The 26,968-nt window shown below is 45.3% G+C and overlaps 1 protein-coding gene across 1 annotated transcript in view; it reads left to right on the top strand.

The window, feature by feature from the left end:
* The first annotated feature begins 1,438 nt into the window (after positions 1–1,438).
* FAXDC2 (fatty acid hydroxylase domain containing 2) overlaps positions 1,439–26,968 on the top strand; it is a 32,798-nt gene continuing 7,268 nt past the window's right edge. The window contains exons 1-5 of the mRNA XM_010360542.2: positions 1,439–1,572; positions 14,674–14,721; positions 16,951–17,042; positions 17,161–17,264; positions 21,267–21,388. Coding sequence (XP_010358844.1) covers positions 14,674–14,721; positions 16,951–17,042; positions 17,161–17,264; positions 21,267–21,388 — 366 coding nt within the window. The 5' untranslated portion in view covers positions 1,439–1,572. The remainder of the gene's footprint in view (positions 1,573–14,673; positions 14,722–16,950; positions 17,043–17,160; positions 17,265–21,266; positions 21,389–26,968) is intronic.

The raw sequence follows: 26,968 nt of genomic DNA on the forward strand, positions 1-26,968 counted from the left end.
ATTGCACTCCAGCCTGGGTGACAGAGCGAGACTCTGTCTCAAAAAATTAAAAAAAAGAAATCCTCTTGCCTCAGCCTTCCAAAGATTGCTGAGATTACAGGCATGAGCCACTGCACCCAGCATTATTTTTGTTTTGTTTTTTAGAGACAGGCAGGGTCCCACTCTGTCACTCAGGTTGGAGTGCGGTGGCACAATCATAGCTCACTGCAGACTCCAACTCATGGGCTCAAGCCATTCACCCACCTCAGCCTCCTGAGTAGCTGGGATAACAGACATGCGCCAGTAAGCTAATTTTTTGTGTACGTAGTAGAAATGGGGTTTTGCTATGTTGCCCAGGCTGGTCTCAAACTCCTGGCCTCAAGTGATCCTCCCGTCTTGGTCTTCCAAAGTGCTGAGATTATATGCATGAGCTGCCGTGCCCAGCCAAGTTTCTGAGTTTTGTTTATTTAGAAAGGAGTCTTCCTATGTTGCCCAGGCTGGTCTCAAATACCTGGGCTCAAGCGATCCTCCGACCTCAGTCTCCCAAATAGCTGGGACTACAGGTGAGCACCACCATGCCCAGCCAATCTCCATGTTTGATTGTTAAGTGGAAAAAGCAAAGTGCACAACAAACATACTATGGAGCTGTTGCTAAAGGAGAAGCACAAGACCTACACATGTTTTTATTTACATATGTAAGCTCTGGAAGGATATACAAAAATCTGGTCACAGGGGTTGCCTCTTGGGAGGAAAAAATGCGGAATGAGGAGAAATAAAAAAAGACTTTTCATGGTACATTCTTTTGACCCTATTGTATTTTATATCATTTGCACATTTATTTAAAAATAGTTTTCAGAAATTTAAAAGCAGCTCTTTTTCCAAAGTGCTCCTCACTTCATGTCGTGGGTCCTGTATCCTAAGTTCCCCTATTTCAATCACAGTGCAAATTCACCCTTCATAGGCGTGCCTTTCCTGCATCTAGACTCACTAGAAATAGCTGATGTATCTCTCCTCCCTTGTCTGCCTTCCACAGGAAGAGAAGCAATGAAAAAAAAGAAAATGAGATCCTCTGGTCTCTGTCACCTTTTTATCAACTTGTACTACCTGCCATTATCTGACACCCACATCTTTTCTTGAATCTGCCTCCTCCTATGGGACAGCAACATTTTCTTAAGTTGCAGACGATGGAGAAAAAAATTTTAAAGAAAAAAAGGGGGCAGGGGGAGGGAAGCCCAGAGTTTGGCGAAATGCACTTTTTTTCAAGTTCTTGCTTAAGCTTAGATTTCCTTTCCGCTTTAAGGACATGCCCTCTGGAAAGAAGGGTGTTTTGTTTCCAGCCCACATGGAGCCAAACTTTTTTCATCACGTGCCTGGCCCAAGCCAGTACGCAGCTCTGTAATGAGATCACCATGGCCAACCTCCCACCCGAGCAAAAACAAGGTTAGCCGGCAGCACAGCAGCAGCAGCAGCAGCAGCAGCAGCAGCAGCAGCAGCAGCAGCAGCAGCCACCAAAGCGGGGGCTGAAAGGGAAGAGAACTTAGATTTGACCTGTGCAAGGACCACAGAGGAGCCTGGACACAGCCCACTGCAGAGGTAAGTGGGAACTACGGGGGAGGGGTGGTGTTTGCAAAGGTCAGGACATGTCCAAGTTCACTTAAAGTAAGGGCAAAACACACTCTTCCCACCTCCACCACCACCCTGTCCTCTCTACTTATGTCAGGGTTAGATTTGCCTCCAGACAGTGTCCTAGGACATTTTTGTAGTGCAGTCGCCTCGTCTCTTACTAATGTCTGCATCCTCTGCCTGTGTTTATACCATCTACCTCCTCAGTAGTCTAATTTTGCTAGCAATTGACAGGTGATTGTAATGGACAAGTAATTGTTTGACTTTAAAACCATGTAAAGGAGCAACTCCTAAGTCAGAACTCAAATGAGAGACAGAACAAACTGGAAGAGACTGTTGGGAAGCAACTGCTGCCTAATTGCTTCTCACCTCTAATCTGCCATCACGTGGAAGGTAGGGGGCAAAATATAACAGTTTTAAAGTCTCTGGATAGATGTGTGGGTTATGAGCTAGACAAGTAGGTCGAAACTCTTTTGATGCAACATACTTGGATTTACCGACAGTGACTCCAGTTGTTACATCGTTAGTGGCTTGATAGTACCTATGGAAACACTCCACGAAGGTTATTGGGTAAAGGGCATACAGTAAGATGTGTAGATGGAGATGAACAATAGAACAGTGGCTTTCCGGGTGCTCCTCATAGGCCCTTTGGGGCTTAAGGCAAGCAAGATAAGATGCTGATTTGTGGGTTGCTTCAGTTTAATGTGCAATTCCAATTAAATTTCTTTGAGTGGGATATACAGATTCAATTCAATTTGCTAAAACACAAATGCACTGAGCATCAGCTTCTAACTTTACTTAGGAAAGTAATTAGCACAAAGGAATGGCGCTGAAATGTTCAATAGCAAAAGTTGGACACTTTTTGAGGGCAAAAAGCAGTGCTTTTGATTCGTGTATCTCTTATTCGGCAAATCCTTCTCGAGTATCTGCTACATGCCAGGCTTGGGCTTGATTCTGTGGATCTCATGGTAAACAAGACAGGCAGGTTCTCGGCCTCATGGACATGCAATCAAGCAGAACAGTAAGCTCAAAGGGTGCGAGTATCATGCAGCAAAAGGAGTGAAGAGAGTATACTAAAACTGGCACACGGGAATAATTTCTAACCTTTCCTTTCATGCATTTCATCTTCTGTTTTTGTTTTTGTTTTTTGCTTTTTGAGATGGAGTCTCACTCTGTCACCCAAGCTGGAGTGCAGTGGCGCGATTTTGGCTCACTGCAACCTCTACCTCCTGGGTTCAAACGATTCTCCTGCCTCAGCCCCCCAAGTAGCTGGGATTACAGGTGCCCGCCACCACACCCGGCTAATTTTTGTATTTTTAGTAGAGATGGGGTTTCACCATGCTGGCTAGGCTGGTCTCCAACTCCTGACCTCAGGTGATCCACCCACCTCGGCCTCCCAAAGTGCTGAGATTACAGGCATGAGCCAACGTACCCAGCTGCATTTAATCTTTGTTTTTTTTTGTTTGTTTGTTTTTTCTTTTTTGGAAACAGACTCTCGCTCTGGCGCCCAGGCTGGAGTGCAGTGGTATGATCTTGGCTCACTGCAACCTCCGCCTCCCAGGTTCAAGTGATTCTCCTGTCTCAACCTCCAGAGTAGCTGGGATTACAGGTGAGCACCACCACACCCAGCTCATTTTTGTATTTTAGTAGAGACAGAGTTTCACCATGTTGGCCAGGCTGGTCTCAAACTCCTGACCTCAGGTGATCCGCCCACCTCGGCCTTCCAAAATGCTGGGATTACATATGTGAGCCACCGCTCCCAGCCGCATTTCATCTTCTTAAATGAATATCGGCCACTCTATCTTCTATATAAGCCTCAGATTAGTACAGATGTTGAGTCATAGCAGCTTCTCAAAACCCTCTTCACCAGAGGCTTTAAGCTGTGTAATTACATTAGAGGTCACTCTCAGCCCTGGAGGCTGACTGCTCAGCTTTTTCCTAGCATACAGTCCGAGAGCAGAGGCTGAAGTAAGGGGAGTTCTAATCTTTGGGTCAGTTGCCCTCTCCCTGTGTCATTTCTTATGAAATAGAATTTATGCTATTCCCAAAATACATACAGCACTAGGCAAAGTGTTAAGAAGCCTAGATTTTGCCAGAAACCATGTGGAGTTTGGAGCAAGTCACTTCTACTATCTAGGGCTTCCTCCTTAGCTTATAAAATGGAAGGGGTAAGCCAGATGAACATGAGGTCTTTTTTTTCCCCCTTTAAGAGTAAATTGTCTCAATAATTTTACAAGTTATTTACAAAATAATACACATTCACATAAAGGTGATGCATTTATATTTATAAAATAGGAACATTCATCAATCATGAAGAATATCCAGGAAACAAGAATATGAAAGAAAATCTGGGTCGGGCGCGGTAGCTTATGCCTGTAATCCCAGCACTTTGGGAGGTCAAGGTGGGCATATCACCTGAGGTCAGAAGTTCTAGACCAGCCTGGCCAACATGGTGAAACCCCGTCTCTACTAAAAATACAAAAAATTAGCCAGGTGTTGTGGGGGTGGGTGCCTGTAATCCCAGCTACTTGGGAGGCTGAGGCAGAATTGCTTGAACCCGGGAGGCGGAGGCTGCAGTGAGCCAAAGTCATGCCATTGCACTCCAGCCTGGGCAACATGAGTGAGACTCCATCTCAAAAAAAAAAAAAAAAAAAGAAAAAAGAAAGGAAAGAAAAGAAAAAGAAAGAAAATCTGAAAGAGTTGGGCTGTAGATAAATAAAACTCAAGATTAAACCATCTGTATTCCTTCCAGCCTCACCTTATTCCTATGTCCTTTACTTAGATTCTTGAGGTTGTAAACATTAGCTATAGCTTCACTGTGTCATGTATCTAGATTGGGGATTCCTTAATAAAAAGCCTGCATACTGAGAATCATCTGCTTTCAACAAAACCACATAGGCAGGACAGAGTGGCTCACGCCTGGAATCCCAGAACTTTGGGAGACCAAGATCGCTTGAGCCCAGGAGTCCAAGACCAGCTTGGGCAACATAGGGAGATCCCATCTTTACAAATGTTTTTAAAAAATTCACCGCCGACATGGTGGCACAGACCTGTAGTCCCAATTACTCAGGGGACTGAGGTGGGAGGATCACTGGAGCATAGCAGATTGAGGCTGCAGTGAGCTATGATTGAGCCATTGCACTTCAGTCTGGGCAACAGAGCAAGATGTTATCTCTAAAAAATAAATAAAATCCTTGGTTCACACTAAAAAACAAACAAACAAACAAAAAACCAGAACCACACTAAAAAGCATCTAATTTGCTACTAGGGAGGCTGAGGCAGGAGGATCACCTGACCCCAGGAAGTCGAGGCTGCAGTGAGTCATGACTGGGTCACTGCACTCCAGCCTGGGTAACCGAGTGAAACCCTGTCTCAAAATAAATAAATAAATAAAAATTGGATACACTCACAATAGATATCAAATTCACATTAAGGGAGTGATTCATTGTTGTAAAATATTAGAATCTTTGGCCAGGCATGGTGGCTCATGCCTATAATCCCAACACTTTGGGAGGCTGAGGTGGGAACATCACTTGAACCCAGGAGTTTGATACCAGTCTGGGCAAAATAGTGAGACCCCATCTCTAAAAATTAAAAAAAAAATAATTTTTTTTTTTTTTTTTTTTCCGAGACGGAGTCTGGCTCTGTCTCCTGGGCTGGAGTGCAGTGGCTGGATCTCAGCTCACTGCAAGCTCCGCCTCCCAGGTTCACGCCATTCTCCTGCCTCAGCCTCCCGAGTAGCTGGGACTACAGACGCCCGCCACCTCGCCCGGCTAGTTTTTTGTATTTTTTAGTAGAGACGGGGGTTTCACCATGTTAGCCAGGATGGTCTCGATCTCCTGACCTCGTGATCCGCCTGTCTCGGCCTCCCAAAGTGCTGGGATTACAGGCTTGAGCCACCGCGCCCGGCTAAAATAAATGTTTTAAAAATCTTTACTTGGCCAGGCGCGGTGGCTCAAGCCTGTAATCCCAGCACTTTGGGAGGCCAAGACAGGCGGATCACAAGGTCAGGAGATCGAGACCATCCTGGCTAACACGGTGAAACCCCGTCTCTACTAAAAAATACAAAAAGCTAGCCGGGCAAGGTGGCGGGCGCCTGTAGTCTCAGCTACTCGAGAGGCTGAGGCAGGAGAATGGCGTGAACCCGGGAGGCGGAGTTTGCAGTGAGCGGAGATCCGGCCACTGCACTCCAGCCCGGGCGACAGAGCGAGACTCCGTCTCAAAAAAAAAAAAAAAAAAATCTTTACTTTTAGTGCACTTCATTTCTTTCTGTCCTCTGAATGTATTCCATTCTAAAATAAGTATGCCATTATCCTCCTTTCTCTGGAAAATCAAAGTTATACGATTTTATAAAATAGGGCAAAAAACATGTCTTATTCATCTTTCTATCCCCTGTGCCTAGCATTGTCTCTGGCATCTGATAAATATTTCTTGAAAGAATAATTAGTATTTTAGAGAAAACCTGTCCTTTGGTATTAAAACACACACACACACATGCGTGCACACACACACAATCTAGTTCACTATTCATGGCTAATACAAGCCAATCTCATTCCTTTGTGTCCCTTTCAATCCCTGACACTTACCCCGTGTTCATCAACATCAATGTATTCTATACTTTTGTAGTCTCAGTTGGTATAATGAGCACGGAATTCAAGTTCTGCCACTAAATATGTGTCCAGGCCAGGCGCAGTGGCTCACGCCTGTAATCCCAACACTTTGGGAAGCCGAGGCAGGCAGATCGTGAGGTCAAAAGATTGAGACCATCCTGGCCAACACGGAGAAACCACGTCTCTACTAAAAAAAAAAAAAAAAAAAAAAAAAAAAAAAAAAAAAAAAAACACACAAAAATTAGCTGGACATGGTGATGCGTGCCTGTAATCCCGGCTACTCAGGAGGCTGAAGCAGGAGAATTGCTTGAACCCGGGAGGCGGAGGATGCAGTGAGCCAAGATCACGCCACTGCACTCCAGCCTGCCGACAGAGTAAGATTACATCTTAAAAAAAAAAAAAAAATAGGTGTTCAGTTGGAAGCCAAATACTGAATATCTCTGCACCTCCACTTCTTCAGATAGGTAATGGAGGCATTTGAATAGATGAGCTGTAATACGACTTCCAGTTTTTATTTTATTTTATTTTATTTTTTTAGAGTCTTGCTCTGTGGCCCAGGTTGGAGCATAAGCCACCACATCTGGCTAATTTTTTTTAATATTAATATTTTGTGGATATAGAGCTCCCTATGTTTCCTAGACTGACTCAAGCAATCCTTCTGCTTCAGCCTCTCAAAGTGCTGGGATGACAGGCGTGAGCCACCATGCCCAGTCCAACTTCTAGTTCTTAAGACAGCACACTTCAAAAGGTAGAAGAAAAGAATTAGTCAAGTCAGAGAAAGTAATGACTATGGTACTTCAGTGTATTAGTAAATGTTGTTGCTAGTTTTATTGCCAACATTTCTAACTTGAACACTATCATTAGCAAACAGTGTTAAGGAGCTTCTTTGGGTGAAGACCCATCTGCCTACCATGTTTGAGGTTTCCCCTAGAACCTTTCTGACTGACCATGTTCATGTAAAACTGAAAACATATCCTCAGGCAGGCAGAGAGGCACAGAAAGCAAGCTGCTTTGGCATAAAATATTCAGCAGAACAATACAGTTGGAGGACTCAGTACCTAGATAAGTTATCTCTGGAGATGGCATATGGCCATATTGGCATAACTAAAGAATAAATGACATGTCAGGAAATGCTTCGTTGGTTCTAATGAAATGAGATGTCAACAGATAAATGCTGCTGCTCTTACAGCCAAGAAGCATTCCCACCACCAGAAAGTAAGCAATCATTTTCCCTTTGGCCAGAAGGCGTACGTGGAGCATAGGAGTCCAATGTTAAACATACTTATCAGCCCCTAATCACTCCATCTCAGCAATACCCAGTGTCCATAACATGGACACAGTGGTCGTGATCAGCACTCTGCCCTGTAGAGTGAACCAGAGCTGCCTTCTTCCAGAGCCAAGATCTTATTGTACTGACAGTCATCTAGTTCCTCTTGGTTTTTGTTTTTAATTGCAATATCTGATTCTGTTTCTTTATACTTTATACCCAGCCTGTATGTCAAAAGGGTTTGAGGTAGTTTCCAATAAAAGGATATATAGAACAGCTTCAAATAAATAAAAACTGATAAGAAACCATCAGACAATAACCTATATCATTTTGGTGGGGAAGGTGTGATTTGTAGAGAAAATAAACAGGTGCTTTAAAAAGAGGGGTAAAAATGGATTATCCAATTTTCTTTGCACACCATAAGAAAGCATACCACTTCTTCCAAAGAGGAAAAACTTCTGTGCACTTATTTCTTTTTGGTCTTTATCTGACTCAGTCTCTATGTGTACTTGTTTCTTTTTTTTTTTTTTTTTTTGGAGGCAGGGTCTTGCTCTGTCATCCAGGCAGGAGTGCAGTGATGCAATCACAGCTCATTGCAACCTCCACCTCCCCAGCTCGAGTGATCTTCCCACCTAATCTTCTTTAATTTTTTGAAGAGACAGGTTCTCACTATGTTGTCCAGGCGGGTCTTTTTTTTTTTTTTTGAGACACAGTTTCACTCTGTTGCCCAGGCTGGAGTGCAGTGGTGTAATCTCAACTCACTACAGCCTCCACTTCCCAGGTTCAAGCAATTTTCCTGTCTCAGCCTCCCAGTAGCTGGGATTACAGGTGCCCGCCACCATGCCCAGCTAAGTTTTGTATTTTTAGTATAGGTAGGGTTTTGCCATGTTGGCCAGGCTAGTCTTGAACTCCTAACCTCAAACAATCCACCCACCTCGGCCTCCAAAGTGCTCAGATTACAGGCATGAGCCACTGCACCCGACCGCAGACTGGTCTTGAACTCCCAGGTTTAAGCAATCCTCCTGCCTTGGCCTCCCAAAGTGCTGGGAATACAGGCATGAGCCACCCTGCCCGGCCATACTTATTTCTTTATTGGAATCATCTGTGTCCTCATAAAAAGTATACTGCTTCTTCTTAACAACTAAATAATGGAGTAGGGAATGTCTTCAATGGCTATTTTGGTATTCATGTGGCAGACTGTTAAATATTTTTTTCTCTTCTATCTATCTTGTTTGTTTAACTATGGTCTGACTAAAAACAGCATTCTTTGGATAAGCTAAAATGCAGTCTGGGAAGAAAGTTCAGTTTTGAAGTTGGAGACCATGTATCCAAGAGCATGAAGAAAGCCTGGACACTGTCTTCCTATAGAGATTTCTTGGTGTACCAGATCTCCTGCCTGTCTAGTAGTTTCTTAGCTCTGGCCCAGACCTCTAGCCCAGTACTTTGGATATAAATTTCGGAATGATGAATATGTGTCCAGACTGAGAGATTCTCATTTTTGCATCTCTGGCAATTTCTACAGCTCTTTGCACATAGTAAGTTAATAAATGTTTTTGGAAGGAATGGATGAGCTCCTAAAGATCAAAGGCCATGTCTCATTTGCTTTGCAAGCTCTTAGCAAAGATAATGGAGTTGATAAGACAGGGAAAAGGCTAGGAGACTTGGACTTGTAAGTGAAGTTCCCTGTGGCATGGCATAGCAGAAAGAGTTCTATAAGCTTGAAAAGCAAACAAACCAACCCCATTTCCTCTCTACTTCCTTCCCAAACAGGATAGTTATCTCAACAGGGTCAACAGAACATTTTATACTTCCTACACTGAAGAGGGAAATCCACATTGACAAAAAGGCTCTGCCTGTTTGCAGATGGTTTGCAGACATTTAGATCTCCCAAGTATTTCCCAAGTTGAGGTGTTTCTTTTGACACTTGGTTCCTTGTCATCAAAATATTTGAGCTGGGCCTGGTGGTTCAAGCCTGTAATCCCAGTGCTTGGGAGACTGAGGCAGGAGGATCTCTTAAGCCCAGGAGTTAGAGACTAGCCTCAGCAACATAGCAAGACCCCATCTCTATTTTTTTTTTTTTTTTTTTTTTTTTTTTTTTTAAAGAGGGCCGGGCGCAGTGGCTCACACCTGTAATCGCAGCACTTTGGAAGGCCAAGGCAGGCAGATCATGAGGTAGGAGATCGAGACCATCCTGGCAAAAATGGTGAAACCCCATGTCTAGTAAAATAAAAAAAAAAAAAAAAAACCGCCAGGTGCGGTGGCTCAAGGCTGTAATCCCAGCACTTTGGGAGGCTGAGACGGGCGGATCACGAGGTCAGCAGATCGAGACCATCCTGGCTAACCCGGTGAAACCCCGTCTCCACTAAAAAATACAAAACACTAGCCAGGCGAGGTGTCAGGCGCCTGTAGTCCCAGCTACTGGGGAGGCTGAGGCAGGAGAATGGCGTAAACTCGGGAGGTGGAGCTTGCAGTGAGCCGAGATCCGGCCACTGCACTCCAGCCTGAGGGACAGTGCCAGACTCCATCTAAAAAAAAAAAAAAATTAGCTGGGCATGGTGGTGCGTGCCTGTAATCCCAGCTACTTGGGAGGCTGAGGCAGGAGAATTGCCTGAACCTGGGAGGCAGAGGTTGCAGTGAGCCGAGATGCTACCACTGCACTCAGCAAGAGTGACAGAGCAAGACTCCATCTCAAAAAAAAAAAAAAAAAAAAAAACTACAAACGGCTGGGCGCAGTGGCTCACGCCTGTAATCTCAGCACTTTGGGAGGTTGAGGCGTGTGGATCACACAGTCAGGAGTTCGAGACCAGCCTGGCCAATATGGTGAAACCCCATCTATACTTAAAAAAAATACAAGGCCGGGCACGGTGGCTCAAGCCTGTAATCCCAGTACTTTGGGAGGCCGAGACGGGCGGATTATGAGGTCAGGAGATCGAGACCATCCTGGCTAACATGGTGAAACCCCGTCTCTACTAAAAAATACAAAAAACTAGCCGGGCGTGGTGGCGGGTGCCTGTAGTCCCAGCTACTTGGGAGGCTGAGACAGGAGAATGGCGTGAACCCGGGAGGCGGAGCTTGCAGTGAGCTGAGATCCGGCCACTGCACTCCAGCCTGGGCGACAGAGCAAGACTCCATCTCAAAAAAAAAAAAAAAAAAAAACAAAAAAATTCGCTGGGCATGGTGGCATGCCTGTAATCTCAGCTACTAGCGAGGCTGAGGCAGAAGAATTGCAAGAACCCAGGAGGCGGAGGTTGCAGTGAGCCGAGATCGCGCTGCTACGCTCCAGCCTAGGTGAAAGAGTGAGACTCCATCTCAAAAAAAAAAAGGACACAAACAAACAAAAAGCGTGGGAGAAATGAAACATTTGATAGGTTTAGCCCTAAAAGTACCTAACACCACTACCTCTTTTGTGCTTAATGGTCCATGCTTTTTGGGACTCCGGACAGCAAACAAAGTGTCAGGCTGAAAATGACCTAAGCCAGGCACAGTGGCTCATGCCTGTAATCCCAGCACTTTGGAAGGCCGAGGCAGGTGGATCACCTGAGGTCAGGAGTTCGAGACTGGCCTGGCCAACAGGGCAAAACCCCGACTCTATTAAAAATACAAAAAATTATCTGTGCGTGGTGGCAGGCCCCTGTAATCCCAGGTACTTGGGAGGCCGAGGCAGGATAATCGCTTGTACCAGGGAGGCGGAGGTTGCAGTGAGCCAAGATTGTACCACTACACTCCAGCCTAGGTGACAGAGTTAGACTGCCTCAAAAAAAAAAAAAAAAAAAAAGAATATGACTTTGCCTCATTCCAGAATCCTAGCACTGTGTGAAGGGCAGCTTCTCTGAAGGGACCCTTATCCACCTTGGAGATGCGGGCCAAACTCAGAATTGAGCCACAGGAACTGCTTAGAACAATGAGGGTGAAGAAAATAATTATTTAAAGAATAATTATTTGGAATCTTCATAAGCCCAATTTATTAACTAACATCTGTTGTCCTAGTTGTGGGGCAGGGGTGTTTACATAGGTTTAGGCTGAGACTTACCATCCTGAAATGCTTGCTCAGCTGTCCTGGAAGCTCAGGCGGGGCAGAATATGACTACAGAGCACCCTCTAACCCCCAAGTCCACAAAGGAATCCCAGCGCCATTCAGTATCAGAACCTGGAGTGAAGGAATGCCTGCAGCTGCACTCTACTAACTTTTCTTTTTCTGGTTTTCCCAGAACTTGCATTGAGGCAGAAACTGCACACTTACAAGCCACAGTAGCTTCCCTTGCTGTCAGTTAGGCAATGTCTGGGAAGGGAGCAGGGGAAGGGAGCATAGGTAAAGCAGGCCTAGGAGTGTGGACAGGGCCCTGTATTATCTAGAGTGTCTGAAACCCATTCCCCTGCCTCCAGGTGGGGGTTAGGCGCACGACACGCCAAACATCCTGGCGCCCTCTCTCAAGTCAGACGCTGTCTCCCTGACAGGTATCAGATGTCTTGGTATTTCTCCCTGAGAGGCTCTTCCTCTAAGCTAACTGCACCCCTCCTACTGTAGTGGGACTCACAGTAGTAATGATAAGCAGCTTGCTTATCACCTCCTGGTGTCCTAACTCCTCGAACACTGAAAGACACTTTATAGGTCACCATTCCCTCTTCCTTTCTTCAGCCTAAGTAATCTGTAAAAAATGTGGCCTGGGCACAGTGGCTCATGCCTGTATTCCTGGCACTTTGGGAGGCCAAGGTGGGAGGATCGCTTGAGCTCACGAGTTTGAGATCAGTCTGGGCAATGTAGTGAGACCCTGTCTCTACAAAAAATAAGAAAATTAGCTGGGTATGGTGGTTTGTGCCTGTAGTCTGTATTCCCAGCTACTCAGAAAGCTGAAGTGGGAGAATTGCTTAAGTCTGGGGGGCTTGAGGCTGGAAGGCAGAGGTTGCAGTGAGCCATGATCAGGCTACTGCACTCCAGCCTGGGCAACAGAGCAAGACCCTGTCTCAAAAAAAAAAAAAAAAAAAAAGAAATGTGAATGAGGCTGGGCATGGTGGTGTACACCTGTAGTCCCAGCTACTCAGAAGGCTGAGGCAGGAGGATCCCTTGAGCCCAGGAGTTTGAGTCCAGCTTAGACACCATAGTGAGACCCCAAAAAAATCACTTTTTAAAAAAGGGTTCATGCCTGTAATTTCAACACTTTGGAGGGCTGAGGCAAGAGGATTGCTTGAAGCCAGGAGTTCAAGACCACCCTGGGCAACAAAGCAAGACCCCCATCTCCTAATTGTTAAAATAAAAATTAAAAAAAATATGGGTCAAAGGGGAGCAGTTATTTCCTAAGGTCATAGGTGATAAACATGCATTTAGAATAATAAAACCAAGTACGATCATATACAAAACAATAAAACGTCCGCAGAGATGGAAATAAGTGGCACAAAGTCCAGTTTGGAACCTGGGTCCTAAGCCTGGCTCTGCTACTTATCATCTATAGACTCTGGGAGGTCACCTGCCTCTTCTTGTCTAGATTCTTTCATCCTTGTAACATGGCGGGACCAGATGATCTGTAGTGCTCCTCTCCAGCCAGGTTATGACACTATCTAATAGGGAAGGCCAATGGGATAACATGTGCTAGCTTCTCTGGACTGGTATGCCTGCCTTGAATGCTGTGGTTGGGTCTGTGAGTTTAGTTAGGCTTGGGTGAAAGATGCTGGGAATGACAGGTGCTGTCTACCAGGGATGACAGAGTGACGGAGGAGAATTCGTCATCTAAGTTTCAATTACTGTTATTTAAATTTAAAATTTTTGAACAACTAGTACATTCATATGGTCCAAAATTTCAACCATATAAAAACGGAAAATATTTATTGCCAGTACTGTTTTTTTTTGTTTGTTTGTTTGTTTTTGTTTGTTTGTTTGAGACAGGGTCTCACTCTGTCGTCCAGGCTGGATCAGTGGTGTGATCATGGCTCATTGCAGTCTCCGTCTCCCAAGCTCAAGTGATCTTCCCAGTTCAGCCTCTCAGGTAGCTGGGACCACAGGCATGTGCTACCACAGCTGGCTAATTGTTTTTTATTTTTTGTAGAGACAGGGTGTCTCTATGTTTGCCCAGGCTGGTCTTGAACTCCTGGACTCAAATGATCCTCTTGCCTTGGCCTCCCCAAGTGTTGGGAATACAGATGTGGGCCACTGCACCTAGCCTCAGACGTATCTCTTTTTTCTTTTTTTGAGACAAAGAGTTGCTCTATTGCCCAGGCTGGAGTGCAGTGGTGCAATCTCGGCTCACTGCAACCTCTACGTCCCGGGTTCAAGCGATTCTCTTGCCTCAGCCTCCTGAGTAGCTGGGACAACAGGCATGCACCACCATGCCTGGCTAATTTTTGTATTTTTAGTAGAGATGGGGTTTTGCCATGTTGGCAAGGCTGGTCTTGAACTCCTGATCTCAGGTGATCCACCCACCTTGGCCTCCCAAAGTGCTGGGATTACAGACGTGAGCCACCTGTGCCCAGCCCTCAGACATATTTCTAATGATTGTCCTTCTAGCCAATTGTTGTTAGGCTGCATTTTTAAATGAGGTTAATGCCTGATATTCATATACTTTTTCTTTTCCATAGAACTGTTGATTGGTTTCAGAAAAATCTTGGTTCATGTTTTTAAACCAACCAACAAGTAATACTAAAGAACAAACCAAACGAACTTGCTAGAACTACTCTTTGCGTTCTGAGTAAGTTCATTTTTTTTCTCTTACAGCAAAAGCTCTCTAATAAAAGGGAGAAATGAAGAGAGCATAAATAAATTTTTCAAAAAAGCATTAGAATACATTTTTGGCGGGGTGTAGTGGCTCATGCCTATAATTCCAGCACTTTGGGAGGCCAAGGCAGAAGGATAGCTTGAGTCCAGGAGTTTGAGACCAGCCTGCATAACGTAATGGTACCCTGCCTCTTAAAAAAGCATTATCATACATGTTTGTAGTTGGTAGACCTAGCAGTTCCCTCCCTTCCATCACTCTTTTTCTTTTCTGGCATTTTTCTAGCTATTCTTGTACATTTATCTTTCCATGTAAGTTTTCAAATCAATTTGTCTGGTTTCAGGAAGAACAACCAACCTATTGTTGTTTTTTTTTTTTTTTTTTTTTTTTTCAAAAATCACTGCTAGCCATACACTTTGATTTTCTCCACTCCCTACTTCCTTAGATGTTTATGAAAATAACTCCCCGGCTTGCCTGTGCTTTCTCATTCCAGATGAAGGGAGAAGCTGGACATATGCTACACAATGAGAAGTCAAAGCAGGTAAATGCCAGCACCTCGCCCCCAAACTGGTGAGAATGTAGTCAGTGGCTCTTGCCATAGCTGCACTTGCTATGCATCCAACATCTCCCCCAAGGGTTCGGGGTGGCTGACAGATGGTAATGTCTTCATTTCAGTAACTGAGCAGAGTCCTCTTGACTCCAAACTGCCTTTTACCCACAACCCCTTTGCCAGAATGCAGAGTGCAAATTTGAATTGAAAAGCGTTATAACTGTCCTCCCTTCTTCTTTTGGCTCTCCTGCCTGTAGCCCTTGGCATGCCCTATGCCTTAGGCCTTTGGAAAACCCCTTTCTATAACTTTCCTGGGGACAACAGAGGCTTTCTGGGGGTAGCTGAGAACTGGCTCTTGACCCCAGCTAACTCCTGCACTGCGTTTTCCTGCACATCACAGAGGACCTTTGTCCTGTTTATATTTCCTTCATCTGGGCTGCTAGAGAGATGAAAAAACCCAACATCCCCAAACAAATATCTAATTCTGTATGTTAAATTGAGGTTTTAATCTGACTTAATTTGGTTTGATGAAACTCAGAAGATTAAAACTTCCAACGAGTCTAGAAAAGTTACTGAAAATAGCCCTCAGAGGTGAGGCAGGCAGATCACCTGATGTCAGGAGTTCAAGATCAGCCTTGCCAACATGGCGAAACCCCATCTCTACTAAAAATCCAAAAATTAGCTAGGCATGGTGGCAGGCACTTGTAATCCCAGCTACTCCAGAGGCTGAGGCAGGAGAATCGCTTGAACTTGGGAGGTAGAGGTTGCAGTGAGCCGAGATTATACCACTACACTCCAGCCTGGGCAACAGAGTAAGATTGTCTCAAAAAAAAAAAAAAAAAAAAAAAAAGTAGTGTCCTATTAGATCAGCTCCAGCACCCCCTCTGACACCCTGTACATGGCCCCATTAGCTAATTGCAGATGAGCCCCAGGTACACACACTGTAGGGACCACCACCTCCAGTTATTTCCTATGAAAGAATATGAGCAGACCCCAATCTGAATTTAGAGACAGAATATGAGTGGTCATTTGTAATTCCTGTCTGTGGTACAATGGAAACTGGTGATACACCTGGCAGCTGGTGTTTTCCCTCCCTGAATCTGGGGCATTTTTTGGTCATCGAGCTCACAATGACTTCTGGTTTAGAGGAGAACCTTTTGGAGGGGAATATATAAGGACCTCCCAGTGATTTCCAGTGGTCTCTCCTTGACCCACAGAATGGCTAGTCATCTTGTCCAGCTGGCAGACTGGGCTAATCTTGCTGGAAGGCAGAGAGGGGTTATTAAAAGTCAGAAAGTGGCCGGGCACAGTGGCTCGTGCCTGTAATCCCAGCACTTTGGGAGACTGAGGCAGGTGAATCACTAGAAGTTTAGAATTCTAGGCCAGCCTGGCCAACATGGCGAAACCCCAGCTAACTTCTCTACTAAAAATACAAAAATTAGCTGGGCATGGTGGCAGGCATCTGTAATCCCAGCTACTCAGGAAGCTGGGGCAGAAGAATCGCTTGAACCCTGGAGGCAGAGGTTGCAGTGAGCCAAGGTGGTGACACTGCACTCCAGCCTGGGTGACAGAGCAACACTCTGCCTCAAAAAAAAGTCAGAAAAGGTGTACAATTCACTCTTTTCTCCCAAAGCAAGAGGAGGGTAGGGATGGAAAAAATAGGCCTGGCCTATGGACACAGTGAAGCCCGTATGACCGGGAAAGGATTTCCTCATCATGGTTTTGGCAGATGCTGCTATGATATCTCAACCTTGCCTGCCCATTAGAATTGCCTGGGGAGCCCAGGTCCCACCCCCAGGGACTCTTATGTAATTGGATTGGAGGGGACCCTGGGTACTGGGACTTTTTTAAGCTCCCAGGTGATTCCAATGTGCAGATAATGGGTAGCTCTGTTTGCCAAGAGGACTGGTGATGAAATCCTATGGCTGAACAGAGGTTTGCCTGTCCTCTGACTGACAGAATTGCCTGCTAGTTTCTCTGGAGTCAGGCTAATTCCCTTCCCTCCCCCAACTTGAACTCTAATTTTCATAAACACACCCATGTACAGCCTGAGAGCTCCTGATAAGGAAGAGGCTCCCACAGAAGCTGGGAAAAGGTCAGCTGTGCCTTCCTGGTTTGTTGAGACCCTGATCCTACAGCATTCCCGCTGTGCCTCAGCAGTGAGCTGGGTGTAAAGGCAGGAGGCTTGCTGGGGTTTGACATTTCCTTGCCCTCCTCCAGGAGGGACACATCTGGGGCTCTATGAGGAGGACAGCTTTCATCCTGGGCTCTGGACTTCTCTCATTTGTGGCCTTCTGGAACTCAGTGACATGGTAAGTTGGCTCCACCCAGCTAGGGTGCAGTGTGGTGGTGGTGGGGGGTAGATCATAGGGGAAGGAGCTGTTCACCCACTAGTCTTCACCCAGAAACCTGAATGGTTTTTCTTCCAAGGCATCTTCAGAGATTTTGGGGTGCTTCTGGCTACTTTTGGCAAGCCCAGTGGGAGAGGCTGCTGACTACATTTGAAGGGAAGGAGTGGATCCTCTTCTTTATAGGTGAGGTTCCCAGACCACCAGCACCTAGTGTGTGGGTGCATGATTATAACTTAATTCTTTTTCTATTGTTTTGTTATCTACTTTGGGAATTTTCAGTTTATTATTCCAAGGGATGAGGACTTGAGTTCAAAAAAGTGGTAGTCCCAAAGAATACTAAACTTGTGGGCAGTCTGGAAACAGGATGTCTAAAAAAAGAAGCTGAGAAGTTGAGACTCCTCCCAAAATATAGAAAAATAAGAAATATTTTATGTAAAAATGAATGCACACTTCATTAATAATCCTGTTTCTACATGTAATTCCACAAGCACAGAGGGCTGCCCTGTCTTGTCTGAGACTATGTACCCTGTACCTGGTACAGTCAGTGCTTGACAGCACGTGGCCAGTCAATAAATATTTACCGACAGCTTAAATGGCTCCAAACAAGCCTAAGTAAATAAATGGAAGGAAAAGCCATGTAAACATAGATATTTATAATAGCATTATCTATAATAGTGATTGTCCTCAATCATACATTCACTCAAATCATAATTATACACAATTTAATATAAATTATATGTAACATACATTTATTTATATTATTAATATGATATATAATGTTACTATGTGCTAAACTTGTGTGGAAGATATAGAAATATTTAAGATGGGAGACCAGGCACAGTGGCTGACGCCTGTAATCCTAGCACTTTGGGAGGCTGAGGCAGGTGGATCACAAGGTTAGGAGTTCAAGACCAGCCTGGCCAACATAGTGAAAGCCCGTTTCTACTAAAAATACAAAAAAATTAGCTGGGCGTGGTGGCAGGCTCCTGTAATCCCAGCTATTTGGGAGGCTAAGGCAGGGAGAATCGCTTGAACTTGGGAGGGGGTTGCAGTAAGCCAAGATTGCACCACTGCACTCTAGCCGGGTGACAGTGTGAGGCTTCATCTCAAAAAAAAAAAAAAAAAAAACAACAAAAAAGAAAGAAGTATTTAAGATGGGGCTGGGCACAGTGGCTCACACCTGTAATCCCAACACTTTGGGAGGCCAAGGCAGGCGGATCACTTGAAGTCAGGGGTTCAAGACCAGCCTGGCCAATATGGCAAAACCCCTTTTTCACAAAAAACATACACACAAATTAGCTGGGCGTGGTGGTATGTGCCTATAATGTCAGCTACTCTGGAGGCTGAGGCATGAGAATTGCTGTTGAACCTGGGAGGCAGAGGTTGCAGTCAGCCTAGATGGTGCCACTACACTCCAGCCTGTGCAATAGAGCAAGACTCTGCCTCAAAAAAAAAAAAAAAAAAAAAAAAAATTAAGATGGCCAAGATTGGTGGCTCACACCTGTAATCCCAGCACTTTGGGAGGCCGAGACAGGCAGATCACTTGAGGCCAGAAGTTCGAGACCATCCTGGCCAACATGGTGAAACTTATCTCTACTAAAAATACAAAAAATGAGCCAGGCATGGTGGCGCATGCCTGTAATCCCAGCTACTCGGGAGGCTGAGGCACAAGAATCGCTTGAACTCGGGAGGCAGAGGCTGCAGAGAGCTGAGACAGCGCCACTGCACTCCAGCCTGGGTGACAGAGCAAGACTCTGTCTCAAAAAACAACACAAAAAGAAATATTTAAATGAAATGTTTCCCTCCCCCATTAAAAAATGATGTCACAGTCTAGAAGGGAAGATAAAAAGTGTCTGTTGCCACAAAGTAAAATGCCCCTGAGGATTGTTTTCAACTAGAAGGATAACTGTGACAATGGGTTGAACATTAAATATGACAGATTTAATGGGATCTTAAGCAGTCATTGAACAATGCAGATTACCTATGTATATGGGGAAAGTGGTAGAAAAACTTTATTAGCTTGAAGCTGCAATCTAAAAAAAAACCCCAAATATTGTATATACTTTAGGTACAATCCTGTGAAAATTACCTATTACCTAGGTGATAAGCCAATATGAGAGGGAGAAAATGTTTCCAATTTTAAGTGTTAGAGCTAGAAGCTCAAGATCATCTTATGGTGTGCTTTTCATCTGTATTCCTCAGACAGCCTTTGGAGTTCCAAGTAGGTAGACAACTTGGCTGGCCCACTGGGTAACCACCAACCTTTTTTTTCCAAAGTAAAAAATTGTTTATTTTTTCTGGGTATAAAATATGTGCTCATTGTTAAAAAGAAAAATCAGGCAATTCAAATAAGCATAGAAAGTGTGAAAATCACCCTCTCTCTTACCTTCAAGAAATAACCACTGTTTATATATTAGCGTACATCTTTTATATATTGGGTATATAGTTGTACTTATGAGATATCAACTATTTTAAAATCTTTTTTTCATTGAATAGATTGTAGGTATCTTTTTTTTTTTTTTTTTTTTTTTTTTGAGACGGAGTCTCGCTCTGTCGCCCAGGCTGGAGTGCAGTGGCCAGATCTCAGCTCACTGCAAGCTCCGCCTCCCGGGTTCACGCCATTCTCCTGCCTCAGCCTCCCAAGTAGCTGGGACTACAGGCGCCCGCCACCTCACCCGGCTAGTTTTTTTTGTATTTTTTAGTAGAGACGGGGTTTCACCATGTTAGCCAGGATGGTCTCGATCTCCTGACCTCGTGATCCGCCCGTCTCGGCCTCCCAAAGTGCTGGGATTACAGGCTTGAGCCACCGCGCCCGGCCGATTGTAGGTATCTTTCCATGCCTATTAATGTAGCCTTACTTAATACTCTAGCCTTCCCATTCTATTCCATTATATGGAAATACTCTAATCTATTTAGTCCATTCCCTACTGATGGGTATTTAGGCTGCTTTAAATTTTTTTTTTTTTTTTAATGCTGTGACGGACATTTATGCATACGAATAGATGTGTCTCCTTTTCTTCTTTCTCCCTTTCTGTCTTGGCTTTCTGACTCTCTCACTGTATTACTTCAGATACTGCCAAATTGCCCTCTAGAAAGTTTGTACCAATTCAGCAGATCGAGACCATCCTGGCTAACACAGTGAAACCCCGTCTCTACTAAAAAAAAATACAAAAAACCAGCCAGGTGAGGTGGCGGGCGCCTGTAGTCCCAGCTACTCGGGAGGCTGAGGCAGGAGAAGGGCGTAAACCCGGGAGGCGGAGCTTGCAGTGAGCTGAGATCCGGCCACTGCACTCCAGCCTGGGCGACAGAGCGAGACTCCGTCTCAAAAAAAAAAAAAAAAAAGAAAGTTTGTACCAATCCTACTCCCCTACAGTGCTGGCAAGTATTTTCCAAGTCCCAGCTGCCACAGATACTTTGGTTGATGGAGCATGAAGGGTGCTAGCGGAGGGGCACAGACATGGAATTAAGCAAAGCCTAGTCCTAGCTGGGCATGGTGGCAGGTGCTGATAGTCCCAGCTATTCAGGAGGCTGAAGCAAGAGGATCACTTGAGCTTGGCAGGTCGAGGCTACAGTGAGCCATGATCGCACAACTGCACTTCCAGCTTGGGTGACAGAGCAAGGCTTTGTCTCAAAAAAAAAAAAAAAGAAAGAAAGAAAGAAAGAAAGATGAGTTTTCCATTTGGGGAGATACTGACTAGATGACACTCGAGGTTCTGCTGGTCAGTTAGTAGGATGACAGGGATTACATTTCCTGACTGACTCCTAGCCCAGGGCTCACTGTGACCCATACCATACAGAGTACTTCCTTTGCTTCTCCTTCCTTGGCAATTCATAAAGGGTTCAGTGGGCGCAGACTCCCAAATGTCAACCTGAATTAATTTCTATTTTAGAGTGTATTATATATCTTAACATACTTTCATATGTATTTACATGAAAACCACCAACCATCTTGAAGGTTGTTGTCCTCATTTTACGGCTAAGAAAATGAATGGAGACACTCCTTAAGTGGACTGTCCCAGTTCCTACCCAAGACTACAGGTAACCCCTTGGTGCCAAGCCCTAAGACCTCCCTGCCAAAGAAATGTCTAGGATGAAGCCTCAGTCACCATAAAAAAGTGTGTTCCTTTAGTCTATGTGCTGCGAGAACCCAAAGTCGCCCTGACTGTTTCTGTTTCCCAATCTCAGGTGCCATCCAAGTGCCTTGTCTGTTCTTCTGGAGCTTCAATGGACTTCTACTGGTGGTTGACACAACAGGAAAACCTAACTTCATCTCTCGCTACCGAATTCAGATCGGCAAGAATGAACCTGTAAGTATTATTGCAACTTCTCCTGGTCAAAGCACAGAAAGCAAGAGCTAAAGCCACACTCAGAATTTTCACCACTGGCCCAGGAGAGACCTGGCCAGTGTGAGCCAAGTTATTAGCAACAAGGCTCCCCCAGGTTAGAAGGTTAAAGAGAGGAAATAATTTGCCCACAATCTCAGAGTCACTCAGCTAGTAGCCAGTCAAGACCAATGTTCTGGCCTCCTGATTCCTGGCCCAGGATCTGGACCTGCCTGTGGTGCCCCATGGGACTATAGTCAGCCTGGCACTGAGAAGGCAGGCAACTCCACTTTACCCATGGGAATGGAGACAGCAATGCTGGATGCTAGAATATGGGTAACAGCTGTTGTTGTGAGAGAGGGAGACAGCTGCAAAAACAATGGATAACTCCACTATAACATGTGGATAGTATGGATTCTGAATGTGTGGGCGGTGGCTGTCTTTTAAACAAGTCCTCCTTCCTAAATACTCAATTCGACCAATAGTGGAAGACACCAGGGTAAATCCATAAGTGAGGCCCAGACCCTGCTTACAAGGCACTCCGACTTGCACAGTGCCAGGAAGTGGGTCCCACTGTTCCCTGAGTCTGGCTCGCCTTTTCTTACAAAATAAGGAAGAAGTTGATTCTGAAACTCAGGTTCTTTCCCCAACTCCACCCAAACCACATCCTGGCTTCTTTCCCAGACAAGACAATCATCTTTTAGTAATCTGCCCAGGTGTCTGGGTGAACCATCTCAGCTCTCAGGTCCTTCTGTCCCAGCCCAGCACTCCAGAAAGGCAAACAGTGCTCTTGACCCACTCCTTTGAAATGGGCCCCTTCCTGAACTGGAGCTGTTGGCCTGGCTTACCATCCCCCTCACTTGGGACAACAGCTGCCAGCCAGGCTCGGGGGCTTCCTCCAGGCCCAGCTTGGCAGGACATGAATCAGAGCCTAAAGTGTCAAACCCTATGCTTGGTCCTCAAGAACCCTTCATCTGTCAACCATGGCTGTTGTAGCACCATTGACTAATGCTCACATCTTCAACTGAGGCCAAGAACCTTCACTATTCAGATGAGGAAACAGGTATTACATGGGTAAACTATGATTCAAACTCAGGCTTTTTGACTTCAGGGCTCACATTCTTAATCAGCTCTCCAGAATATTACCTGCCGCCTGTACGACCTTATAGTCTACACAACGACTACAGAGCTACATTGGAAGATCTCACTGCATTCTGCGGAAGCTGAGGTTCAGAAATGTCCAGTGACTAGTTCAAGATCAGATTGCTACTAGGAAACAGAGCCAGGGCTCATCCCATCTGACACCAAGTCCAGTGCTCCTGTACCACGTGCACCCTCAGGTGGGCACAGAAGTAGGAAAGAACCTCACGAGGCCATTTAATCTTTGGCTGTTTCCAGGAAGGACTGGGCCCTGAACCAAGACATCAGAAACAGATCCTCAAGTGGGAGCTGAATGCTACCTGGTGTTCCTATGATCCATCCCTGCTCTGTTTACTCTCCCACTGCCTGAATGGCTACTTCACACCTCTCTAACACCTCCTCCCCTAACCGCTGGCAGAAGGAAGGCCATGCTTCCCATTTCACTAAGAAAATTTAAGGCTGGGCGTGGTGGTTCATGCCTGTAATCCCAGCACTTTGGGAGACTGAGGTGGGCAAATCACTTGAGCTCCAGAGTTCAAGACTAGCCTGGGCAACATGGCAAAATCCTGCCTCTGCTAAAAATACAAAAATTAGCTGGGCGTAGTGGCACATGCCTGGAGAAGAATCGCTTGAACCTGGGAGGCACAGGTTGCAGTGAGCCGAGATTGCACCACTGCACTCCAGCCTGAGTGACACAGCAAGACTCTGTCTCAAAAAAAAAGAAAAAAAGAAAATTTAAGCAGGCTGGGGCACGGTGACTCAGGCTTGTGATCTCAGCACTTTGGGAGGCTGAGACAGGAGGACTGCTTGATGCCAGGAGTTCAAGACCAGCCTGGGCAACATAGTGAGATCCCTGTCTCTACAAAAAAAAATTTATTTTAATTAGCCGGGCACAGTGGTGTGTGTCTGTAGTCTCGGCTAGTCAGGAGGCCGAGGCAGGAGGATCACCTGAACCCAGGAGTTCAAGGCTGAAGTGAGCCATGATTGTGCCACTGCACTCCAAGCCTTGGAGACAGAGGGAGACACTGTCTCTAGGAAAAAAAAAAAAAAAAAAAAACCAAAGCAAGTAGAAGAGTTTTATAGATGCACACCACATTGGCCAGCGATCAGCACCTGCACCCACATGCTCTGCCTGCCCACCTCACACCACAGGTGAACTCTCCTTGCTCCTGTCTGTGGGTGATTCCTCCCCTATCCATGTACTACATCCAGGAAATGGCTACAGTAATTCTCTCTTTGCTTTCTTGTATCTTCTTTTCCTTCTCTTTCTCTCATTATTCCTCTCTAGATTATTACAAACATGCAGTAATTGTTTTCCATCTAAAAAAAAAAAACCCCACCAAGTGTGTGCTCACTACTATAATCCCAGACTTTGGGAGGCTGAGCCAGAAGAATTGCTTGAGCCCAGGAGTTTGAGATCAGCCTGGGTGACAGAGTGAGAGCCTGACTCAAAAAGAAAAATAAATAATAAAACAGGGTAGGTGTGGTGGCTCACACCTGTAATCCCAGACTTTGGGAGTCTGAGGCAGGAGAATCACTTGCGCCTAGGAGTTCAAGACCAGCCCAAGCGACAGAACGAGATCCCATCTCCACAAAAAAAATTTTAACTAGGCAAGCGAGGTGGAATGTGCCTGTAGTCCCAGCTACTTGGGAAGCTGAGGCGGGAGGACTGCTTGAGCCCAGGAGGTTGAGGTTACAGTGAGCTATGATCATACCACTACACTCTAACCTGGGTGACAGAGCAAGACACTGACTCGAAAAGGAAAAAAACAGGCCAGGTGGAGTGGTTCACACCTGTAATCCTACCACTTTGTAAGGCCGAGGCAGGAGGAATGCCTAAGCTCAGGTGTTTGAGACCAGTCTGGGCAACATGACGAAACACCCCACCCAACAATGTCTCTACAAAAAATACAAAAATTAGCTGGGTGTGACAGTGCACGCCTGTAGTCCTAGCTATTTGGGAGGCTGAGGTGGGAGGATTGCTTGAGCGTAGGAGGTTGAGGCTGCAGTGAGCTGTAGTTAGGTGTAATGGCCTCACCTAATATGTCCTCTCACAACAGGCTGGTGAGACCTGGCCTCGTGATGGGATGGAAGTAAACAAAGAGTGCACTCCAGCCTGGGTGACAGAGTGAGACCCCGTCTCACAAAAACAGACACACACACACACACGCACACACAAACCAGAGTAACAGAAAAAACAACCCTTAACTAGCAAAGTTCTTTGAAAGAGTTATCTATATAGTTTCCAATTCCTCTCTGTCCACTCTTACTTGGGTTTTGTTGTTTGTTTTTTTTTGAGACAGTCTCCCTCTGTCACCCAGGCTGGAATGCAGTGGCACCGCAGTCTTGGCTCACTGTAAACTCTACTTCCTGGGTTCAAGCAATTCTTCTGCCTCAGCCTTCCAAGTAGCTGGGATTACAGGCATGTACCACCACGCCTGGGTAATTTTTGTATTTTCAGTAGAGATGGGGTTTCACCATGTTCGCCAGGCTGGTCTCGAACTCCTGACCTTAGGTGATCCACTAGCTTCAGACTCCCAAAGTGCTGGGATAAAAGGCATGAGCCACCACGCCCAGCCATCTGTCTACTCTTTTCCCCAACGTTTTGTAATTATGAAAAACGTTAAAAATACATACAGAAAGTTGAAAAATAATGTAAGAATTATGCATTTACATATCACTTAGATTCACCAATTTTAAACATTTTATTTTTGCTTTATATATAAAAATATAAATATATATGCATCTATACATTTTTCCTATTGAAAGTAAGTTTGAGACATCATAAAACTTGACCCCTAAATCCTTCAGCCTGCATCTCTCCTAATCACAAAAGCATTGTCTCATTTTCTTTACAAACCTCCAAATCAGGTGTCACACCTAGAAAAAGGCTCTACCAACATTTCTTTTGGCAAGTTCGCCAATGATATGGTTTCATTAGAGCAGCAGAGACATTTCCACAGCTGCTGACTCCCTCAGCCTTGAAATATTTTTTTCACTTGGCTTCCAGTACAATGTGCTTTCTAGGTACCCCTTTAATTTTTTTTTTTTTTAAGAGACAGTCTCACTCTGTTGCCCAGGTGGAGTGCAATGGCACGATCTTGGCTCACTGCAACCTCTGTCTCCCGGGTTCAAGCGATTCTCCTGCCTCAGCCTCCCAAGTAGCTGGGATTACAGGCACGTGCCACCATGCCCAGCTAATTTTTTGTATTTTTAGTAGAGACAGGGTTTCACCAAGTTCCCCAGGCTGATCTTGAACTCCTGACCTCAGGGGATCCATCCACCTTGGCCTCACAAACTGCTGGGATTACAGGCATGAGCCACCACACCCGGCTCCCCGTCACATCTGATTGTTCACTTCTTCACTGTCGCTTTCCTGATTCCTTCTCTTCTCTCCAACCTCTTTGTGTTGAATGTTCCATGGGTTCTCGCCTTGGTCTTCTTCTCTGTATTCATTCTCCCAGTTATCTCTTCAGTGCCATGACTTTAAATACCATCCATGGACCGACAGCTCACACATTTCTCTCTCTAGCCCAGAACTCTCTACTGAATTCCAACCTGAAATATCCAACTCCCTCCTTGACATCTCCACATGGATACTAATAGAAATTGCCAATTTATGATGTCCAAAAGAGCATTTCTGATTGTCCTGCCAAAGCCTTTACTTACTACCCATAGCTTCCCCAATCTGAGTGGATGGCAATTCCAGTCCTCTAGTTGCTCAGGCCAAAAACTTTGGAGTCATTCTTGACTACTCTCTTTCCTTCATACTCCACATCCAATCTATCCGGGAACCCTATTAACTCTATTTCCGAAACAAATTCAGAATCCAATCACTTCTTACCACTTCTCGTCACTTCCATCACTATTACCCTTGTCCAATTCACCATCATCTCTTGTCTGTATTATTGCTTTTTTTTTTTTTTTTTTTTGAGATGAAGTCTCACTCTGTCACCCAGGCTGGACTGCAATGGAGCAATCTTGACTTACTGCAACCTCTGCCTGCTGGGTTCAAGTGATTCTCCTGCCTCAGCCTCCTGAGTAGCTGGGATTACAGGCGCATGCTACCATGCCCAGCTAATTTTTGTATTTTTAGTAGAGACAGGGTTTCACCATATTGGTTACGCTGGTCTCAAACTCCTGACCTCGTGATCTGCCTGCCTCGGCCTCCCAAAGTGCTGGGATTACAAAGTGAGCCACAGTGCCCGGCCTGCCTTTTTTGCCCTTTTTTTTTTTTTTTTGAGACGGAGTCTCGCTCTGTCGCCCAGGCTGGAGTACAGTGACCGGATCTCAGCTCACTGCAAGCTCCGCCTTCCGGGTTTACGCCATTCTCCTGCCTCAGCCTCCCGAGTAGCTGGGACTACAGGCGCCCGCCACCTCGCCCGGCTAGTTTTTTGTATTTTTTTAGTAGACACGGGGTTTCAC

The sequence above is a fragment of the Rhinopithecus roxellana genome, chromosome 3, assembly GCF_007565055.1.
Source record: "Rhinopithecus roxellana isolate Shanxi Qingling chromosome 3, ASM756505v1, whole genome shotgun sequence".
NCBI classification, from domain to species: Eukaryota; Metazoa; Chordata; class Mammalia; order Primates; family Cercopithecidae; genus Rhinopithecus; species Rhinopithecus roxellana.